A 9159-nucleotide genomic window follows, 5' to 3' on the forward strand; every position below is an offset into this window, starting at 1 on the left:
GAACTGATTGAGCCCAGGTCCTCTGGAAGAACAGCCAGTGCTCTTAACCACTGAGCCATCTCTCCAGGTCCTCATACATCTTCTTTAAGGAACTTCTGTTCAAATACTTTGCCCACCTCTAATTGATTTATTTGCATCTTCTTTATATATTCTAGACACTAGACCTTACCAGATATATGATCTACACTTTTTCCGTTCCATGTTGTCTTCCCCACTCCCCAGTGTGTGTGTGTGTGTGTGTGTGTGTGTGTGTGTGTGTGTGTGTGTGTGTGATGTATATATGTGTGCATGTGTATATGAAAGTGCACCTGTGTGTTATGTAGATATGTGTGTGCATGTGTATATGAAAGTGCACCTGCCCATTGCATACACCTGTGGACCCGGAGGTTAACATCAGCTGTCTCTCTGGTTGCTCTTTATCTTTTGAGATGGGGTATCTCACTGAATCTGGAGATGTCACTTTGGCTAGAGTGGCTAGCCAGTGAACTTTCAGGATCTGCCCTGTTCTAGAAGCATAAACGATTTACATGTTTGTGAAATCCAATTCATTGGTTTTCACCTTCTGTTGTTTGTGTTCTAGGTGTCACACCTAAAGAACCATGGCTAAGGTCACAGACTTTTGCACCTGTGTTATTTTCAAGTATTATAGTGTTAGTTTTTATAGTCCAGTCTTTGATCCATAGGCCGGAGGAGGCCTCTGGGTGTTCTCCTCTACCACTCTCCGCTTTATCCTCTGAGACAGGGTCTCTTATTTGAACCTGGAGACCACAAGCGATTCTTGGCTGGCCTGGTATCTGGCCAGCCCCAGAGATCCCCGTCTCCACCCACCACCCATTGCTGGAGTTACAGACGCTCATGGCCATGCCTGGCTATTCATGTAGGTGCTGGGGATCTGCACTCCGACCCTGCACCTGTACAGCAAGCACTCTTACCCACTGAGCATCTCCTCAGCCCCCTTTGAACCATTTGGAATTTATGTGTGATGTGAGTCAAGGACATGCCACCATGTCTGCTTGTGTCATGGTGGCATGTCCTTGACTCACATCACACATAAATATTATGTATTAATATTTAGATTATTATGTTGTATTATTAATATAATAGAATTATAATTATAATCATAATATAATTAATAATATAATTATTAATAATAGAATGAAGGCTCTAAATTCATTCTTTTGCTTGTGTCAACATATGGCTTCATTGAGTTTTCCTAGCGCCCTTTGTAATGCGATCTGAAGAGATGTGGGGGTTCATAGCTGGACTCTCTTCTGTTTCATTCAGCATCATGTCTGTCTTACACAGCACCCCAGTCTTTAATTATCATAGCTTTGGAGTCCTTTTGAAATCAGAGAGTTTGAGTCCTCTAATATTGTTTTGACTGTTCTAAGATCACTTGCAGGATTTCTAGATCACTTTGTCCATTTCTGGGGGAAAAGGAAAATGAAGGAAAGTTGACATTTTGATACGGATCCCGTTGACGTCACAGGTCAGTTTGGTGGCGTCACCTTATTAGCAGGAACAGATTTCTGGCCCGTGAACCTGGCTGTTGGTTTCACATCTCACAGGTTTTCTTTGGTGCCGTTCAATGCTCTCTTGTAGTTTTCAGTGTCTTCTTTCTGCCAACACGATCTGACGTATTTTGTTCTTTTTGACATTACTATAAAGGGGCTGTTTTAGGTGCTTATTTCTACTGTGTAGCGATGCAAGAAGCTTTTGTTTATTGCTCTTATTTTCTCATATTTTTGGTTGTGAGCCTGGCCTTTAATGGCTGAGCCATCCCTCCAGCCCTATTGCTCTTATTTTCTATAAGCTGGCTGAACTAGTTAGGGCTACTGTGTGTATCTGTCTGTGTGTGTGTACGTGCTTGTGTGTGTGTGTGTGTGTATGTGTGTGTGTGTGTGTGTGTATGTGTGTGTTCTTTAGGATTTTCTAGATACAATATTATACCATCTTAACATATACCCTCTCTAGTTTTGATGTCTTTCTTTTCTTGCTGAATTGAGCTGCTAAAAGCAGACATGGTGGCATTTTCCTGATCCTTGGGGAAAGCTTTCGATCTTTAACCATGCAGTATAATGCCAACTCTCTTTCTATGTCGGCTTCTCCACTTGGCTCCACTCTTACAGGGCAGGTAACATCCCCCCACAACACTCAGGGCTTCCGTGTGGAGAGGTAGTTTAGGCAAAGCACATGTGTAATTATTGGTCTTTTTTTTTTCTTTTTTAAAAACCCAAGAGCCAGCCCTTGGGCAACAAAGTGGAAATGGAGATTGTGAACATGTTGGAGAAAAACACAACGCTTCTCAAATTTGGCTACCACTTTACCCAGCAGGGGCCCCGGCTGCGGGCATCCAATGCCATGATGAACAACAATGACCTTGGTGAGTTGACGTCTGCCTTCTGCCTGCTTATTTGCCTGCCTTCCCCCTCACAGGCTATGTCAGGGAAAATCCTCCAGACACCCCCGACTCCAGGAGAGCGGTTTATGGGGTCAGACTCCTGACTTCCTGAGAATCACATCTTGTTCTGTGTTTATGCATGTCTTCCCCCAGTCTGTGAGCTGCCTGTCTTCCGGACCAAGGGCCTTTCCTCCTCCAGCCCAGCTCAGCATAGGCTGGACCCAACTCACATCAGCATGTTGGCTAGAGGAGATAAAATTTGAGAGTCTATGGGCTCAACCTGGGTCTGGTCCTCTTCTGAAGACCCTTCTCTAGGTCACACTGATTTTTGCTCAAAATCCCAAAGCTCTCAGCCAACACCATTACCAAAAGCCACAGCCCAGGAGACGCCACATGGCTCCCAAGGCAAAGGTGGAAATGTGCGGTTCATAGAAAAGTCAATGCGGGGCCAGCAAGATGGCTCAGTGAGTTAATGTGCTCACCGAACAAGCTTTGGTGAGCTGAGTTCAGTCCCCGAACCCACACACTTGTCCTTTGACCTCTACAAGTGCATGCGCGTGCACACACATATACACACAAATAAATAAATATACAATGTAAAAGCAAGTTACATTCCCTCAGCCTCTGCTGAAGTATCAGCTGACTCGATTTTCTAAATAGAAAACATCTTAGTCTCTTTTGATGATGGGCTACATAAACACCTGTGCTAGTCCACAGAATGAAAGGCAACGTCAGTCATCCACTGTCTCCCACAAGCCGATCGCTCACGAGTCCCGGGTGTACTTGCTCATTACATGTTCCTGATGATGCTGAGGAGCACAGGATGTGGTATGAAATGAAGGCAGTGTGACTGACGAGGCTGTGGGAGAGTCGGAAGGAAAAACAAGACGTGCAGCATGTCTGTATTGTTACCTTGATTGAGCGTGAGGGATGTGGGGATTAAGCTTTTGACAGGCTCCTCATGCCCACCATCTCAGAGCTAGCCTGGCTTGTCTTCCCTGGACTCACAGATAGAAGCCCCTTCTTAGGCAGGAAAGAGTTCTCACATTTACCTGGAGTGTCATAAAGCCACGACCAACTAAGTGGCACTTTCTACTGTAGGAGAGAAGGAAGTGTGGTGAGCTAAATGGAAGCTGATTTCTGGATCAAATGATGAAGTCAAATGAGTTTTTAAAAGACTGGCTTTGGTGAGGTCTTCATCAAATCCTCACCGCCAGGGCTCTCTGGAGCTTCCAACCTTCCACGAAATGAAAAGAGCCTAACCCGAAGCTGGGTTAGGTGATGAGCCAAGGCTGTCAGATCCCCATGGAAAATTGAGTTGAGTGTGCACACTAAAGGCAGCCACTCACAGACCCCGCCCAGAACTCAGACTTACACACACTTCCCATCAAGTTCTTCAACCGCAGGAGCCATCTGCCAAAGTTCTGAGGCCAGGACATTGGGGGCACAGGCTCCTGCTAGCCCGGGGGCTGTTTGTTCATTGCTCATTTCGTGGGCTACTTTCTCTAGAGCCTTGAGTCTAGAAAAATGTACTTCTGTCTTGGTTTATCTGAGGCCTCTGAGGCCTCATCCAGAACGGCTCTCAGCTGAACTGTGCTGCTAGAAGCCTGAAAGCTTAACCAGCCAAATGCTTCTGGTTTCTGATCCTCACGCCTTATATACCTTTCTGCTTTCTACCACCACTCCCTGGGATTAAAGGCTGCTTTCTGGGATTAAAGGTGTGATGATGCCTGTCTGTATCCTTGAACACATGGATTTCTGCCTCTGGAATGCTAGGATTAAAGGCGTGTGCTACCACTGCCTATCCTTTATGTTTAATATTGTGGCTGCTCTGTCTCTGACCCCAGATAAGTTTATTAGAATGCACAATATTTGGGGGAATACAATACCACACAGTTGGCTTCTTCCTGCAAGACAAATGCCTACGGTCCTTCCAGCCTGGTGGCTTCCTCCTGCCACCATGCTGTGAAAGCGGGCAGTCACCCATGCTTCCCAGCTGTGGTTTGTTTTTTTTTTTAATCATGAGAGCCTCCTGCTGGTCTCCTTGGTACCGTGGTTGTAAGCAATGCTGTGCTAGAGCACACAGGAGAGCCTCATGTTCTTCCTGCTTGCATCAGGCCTGCTCAGTGGCCTGGGACGAGGGCCTCTGCAGTACTTGGGCCCGCAGGTGGACTCGGTGTTGGGGACACTGAGTCAGTGCCTGCAGCTGGCCTACCTGGTCACATCTTCTGGTCTTCCCCACCCTGATCTCAGAGCTCTTAGCAAACTGCTCTGCGGATGCACACAGGACACCAGAGTACGATTAGGGGGCAGGGCGGGGATGTCATCTCCTATCCCTGTCTCCCTGCAGCACTACCTCAGATGACTCCTGTCTCCATGCTATTTATAGTCCAGGCCAGGCTAAGGGTGGCTCTCGGGTCCTCTGAACCTGCCACCAGCACACTCTTCACAGAATCTGAAGCACAGCCTCCAAGTTAGGTAGCAGAGGCTGTACAGAGGGCAGCACATTTAAAAGCAGAAGAACATCTCTGCCTTACCACATTCTCAACACCTTCCTAACCGGCGCTTCCATCAGAGCAGACCTCAAATCAGCTTTTAATTTGTAACAATAAATTAACAAGTTATAACCGTGTATATTTCTGAGGTACAACAAAAGGTTTGAATTCAAGATTAAAGTGTAGAATAATTATATCAAGTAAGTCAGCATTATCTGTCACCTCAATATTTTTTCTGTGGTGAAAACACTTGAAATGTACTTTCTCAGCAGTTTTGAAGTGTACAATAGACTGTTAGTAACTACTTACCAAATTGTGTGGCGGTCTCAAAGGAAACGAAAGCCCACCTGCTTCTTGCTGAGGTTTTAACCTCTGACCACCCTCTCATCGCCCTCCCTCCCTCCCACCACCTGGCCTCTGTCCTCACTATTCTCCTGGTTGCTTCTGTCGCTGGATTTCCTCAGCTTCCACTTATGAGAACATGATTTGTTCCTGCATCCACCTGTCTCACTTAGCATGACATTCTGGTGCTGCGGCAGACGGCAGGGTTTTGGTGTTCCGTAAAGTCAGACAGTGTCATGCGTAGATACATCTTCTTTACCTGCTCATCTGTTGATCAACAGTGGGTTCCTTATCTTGTCCCCTGTGAGGAGTGCTGCTGTGATACACTCATTTTGGATCTTTGGGTAGTAATAATAATGCCTAACAGTGGATCTGCTGGATTCCCTGTCAGTTTCTTCTTATCCTGAAGCCATCAAGGGCAAGTACCACTTCCCCCACAGCCACCCCATGTAGAAATCTGGCATCTCCTGGATGCTGCCCCGACTCCCGCCAGCTCCACAACTCCAGCCTCCAGCCCACCCAGCCTGCCACCCATCCTTGCAGCTTCCTTGACTTCTAGCTCCTTCAGGTGGGTGCCCCACCTCCCAGCAGCACTCTTCCCAAAGCTGGCCCCTCCACTCCGCTCCTTTGATGCCCCGCCAGCTCCCATGGCTCAGGCTCAACTCCTCCATGTGGCTCCCAGGCCCCTTGATAGAAACATGCATGGCACACACTGAGACGCACCAGGCCCTGTTCTGAACATTTCCCATATTACTAACTTAAGTGATCCGCCGGCTACCGGCTGCTATGATTTACCAACACCTGACCTGTTAGTAAAACTGCAGCTCTGCGGTAGGAAGTTACCCACTGGCAGAACTGAGGTTTGAATACAAGTCTCTTCTCAGAGCCCTGCTCTCTACACTGTCTAGAGGGCTCCTTGTGACATCTTGACAGGCCATCTTCTTGCCGGGCAGTCTGAGTGCCCTGGAAGTGGCCCACCAACAAGCTTGTTTAGAGAGAAGGCTTTCCTCATTTACCATTCTCCATGCTTTCTTCCTTTACAACTTAGTTGACCCACTTCCTGCCCATCCTGGGAAGACTGGGCTACTTCACGTACATGCCTCCCACATCTCAGAGGTCTGCCAGGACACCTGTAATCCTCGTGAAGGTTACTGTCTATCTGTTTTGGCCTCTGACATGCCGTATCTTCATTTGATTTCTGTGCTTGGAACATAGCCCTGGGCAAAGGCTGAATCACACAAGTGAGTACAGAGTGCTTCCTAGGATATGGTAGAAAGACTCACCTGGCCACAAGTAGTGGAGGGAGCTCAGGCAATGGATGGAGGTGAGTCCTGATGACTGAAGAGCCCATCCGGCTCTGCTGATAAGCAAGGGAGCCTCTGGCCCTTTCCTTGGTGAGCAAAGGATTTTATATATATATATATATATATATATATATATATATATATATATATATATATATATATATATATATATAAGAAAGTAGCAAGTACGTTGAGCTAGAGACCTGGCTCCCCCAAGTCACTTGTTAGAACTTTTTTGGCAGGTGACTTCTCTCTCTTGGCCCATCATCAAAATGGGAAGACGTGACATCCAAGTAAATGAGTGTCCCTTTCTGTGAAAGGCAGTTCTGACGAACCATGCACCCAGATCTAGCCTCATATATACGAGGAAGGGTTCCGGGAGCACCCCCCACACCAGGTCCCTTTCTGTACACTCCATCGAAGGCCAGTGCTTAAGGTTGCAATCCTAGTCTGCAAAATGGCTTTCTTCTCTGAGGGAGGGGGTTGATCCTGTGAGGATCAGATGAGACACAGACATGTAACTAAATTACTGAGAGGCAGGAGGCTGAGGCTCAAGGTGAGTACGAGTCTTGGCTCCATCTGGGTCTAGCTTTGTTATTTTTTGTCTGTTTGAGGCAGTTTCATGTAGCTAAGGCTGGTCTTGAGCTTGCTATGTCTCAGAGACTAGCCTTGAACTCTTCATGCTCTTACAGCCACTTCCCAAGTGCTATGATTACAGGGGTGTGCTACCATATCCAGTTTATCACTAGCTTTCTGGCTTTAAGCAAACATCATATCCTTGTTCTGTTTCCTTATCTGTGAAATGGAAATGCCAGCATGCAGGTCCAGACCTTTAGAGGGGCTTCTGTTCAAATCCTAGTTCTGCATGTCAGTGGGTGACTCCATGCTGTAGGTATGGAGAGGCACAAGGATAGCTCACAGGCATGCTTGCACAGCTAATGCGGGGGTGATAGGCTCATTTGTAGAAACTGCACATCTGGACAAGCCTCTTCTGTTCTTTAGGTTTTGCTTTTTGTTCCTGTGCAGATTCCCAAACTGTGTGACACTTTTAGTCACCTCCAGGAATTGGACTAGACAGTGCCTTCCTTCCAGATTGCCTACCATCCTGGTTTGCTTTCCTTCTGACCTGAGGTTAGAGAAGAGGGTGAGACTCACACTGGGGCACCTGTGAGCCCGAGACCTGCTTCTAGCTCTTGGCCACACCTTCACAATCAACTGCTTCATCTGAGTCATATGCAAGCTGATAGGGTGTTGGAGCTCATGGGCTCTGATCTGGGGGCTGCAAGTCCACCTCAGCTTGGGAACTGGAAGCCATTTAGGGTGATGAACAGGTAGCGATGGCCACCTGCCTCTGCCACCTCAGCAGACCCCTTGATTGCAACCTCCCCACTCTACAGCCTTCCCTACCTTGTGTTTTCTGGTAGTGAATCTAGCTTGCTTCTTAGTCTTCATCCGCCAATACCATGTTCCCTCCCATTGCCCTGTCAGCCCTAGCCATTCTCCAAGCTTGTCTCTTCTGTTTGTAACCTCCTGGCTCATACCTTCCTCTCCATAGGTTTAACTGTCATGTGAACAGCATTTGAGCATGAACTGTCTTGCTCCTGGGGGAATGTCACTGTTAAAACATTAAGGGGGCAGGAAAATTTGGGGCATTTTTCAGTTATTGACATAGGCAGGAGGCAGGCCAGGCACTCCCAGGAGGAGCAAAGAGAGAAACATTTCAGTGGGCTAAGACCCCAGTCTTAAGACTGGCTAAAGTTAACTTTGCTCAGATCCAGTCTTCAACTGTGGAGCCCCTGTAGGCAAAGGCAAACGGTGTGTGTGTGTGTGTGTGTGTGTGTGTGTGTGTGTGTGTGTGTGTGTGTGAGAGAGAGAGAGAGAGAGAGAGAGAGAGAGAGAGAGAGAGAGAGAGAGAAGAGAGACAGACAGACACTGTGTGGTCAGCCATTTAGATGTCCACCCTACCACAGACTCCCATTAGTAACCAGGGACAAACTATACGGCCTTCTTGGCCTTCTTGTAACTGTCCTTAACAAGCAGAATGAGAGAGAGAGAGAGAGAGAGATGGGGGGGGGGGGGAGAGAGAGAGAGAGAGAGAGAGAGAGAGAGAGAGAGAGAGAGAGAGAGAGGAGAGACACTGTGTGGTCAGCCATTTAGATGTCCACCCTACCACAGACGCCCATTAGTAACCAGGGACAAACTCTACAGCCTTCCTGTAGCTGTCCCTAACAAGCAGACTGACCTTTGGGCCAGTGTGCCGGGATTGGCAGAGGACAGCTGCTCACATCTCCCCCCATTCCTTTGCAGTGAGGAAGAGGAGGCTGGCAGACCTGACGGGACCCATCATTCCCAAGTGCCGTAGTGGTGTCTAGTGTGCAGAGGAAGCCCACGCCTGTGAACTGGACGTGTTCTACGGATGATCTGTGTTCCCCAGTGGAGACCAGGAGGCAAATGCTGGCGTGGAACTCTTGTGGTTCAGTTTTTTGTGCACTAAGGTTTAGGTTAACTAGTGACTGTAGTTGGACCTTTTATAAAATATGGTCAATGTGAAGTTTTCTTTAGTCACAGAAGTTCAGTCTGGTTATTATTTAAAATGAAGAAGCCCTCAACTGGCAGA

The 9159-nt window shown here is 47.4% G+C and overlaps 1 protein-coding gene across 3 annotated transcripts in view; it reads left to right on the plus strand.

Annotated features, from left to right (window-relative positions):
* Positions 1–9103, plus strand: part of Tmod1 (tropomodulin 1) — a 71349-nt gene extending 62246 nt beyond the window's left edge. For all 3 annotated transcript variants that reach the window (XM_059254296.1, XM_059254297.1, XM_059254298.1), the window contains 2 exons: positions 2239–2383; positions 8850–9103. In XM_059254296.1, the coding sequence (XP_059110279.1) occupies positions 2239–2383; positions 8850–8914 (210 nt within the window). In that variant the 3' untranslated portion in view covers positions 8915–9103. The remainder of the gene's footprint in view (positions 1–2238; positions 2384–8849) is intronic.
* The last annotated feature ends 56 nt before the right edge of the window (positions 9104–9159 follow it).

Source organism: Peromyscus eremicus, chromosome 2 (assembly GCF_949786415.1).
Source record: "Peromyscus eremicus chromosome 2, PerEre_H2_v1, whole genome shotgun sequence".
Lineage (NCBI taxonomy): Eukaryota > Metazoa > Chordata > Mammalia > Rodentia > Cricetidae > Peromyscus > Peromyscus eremicus.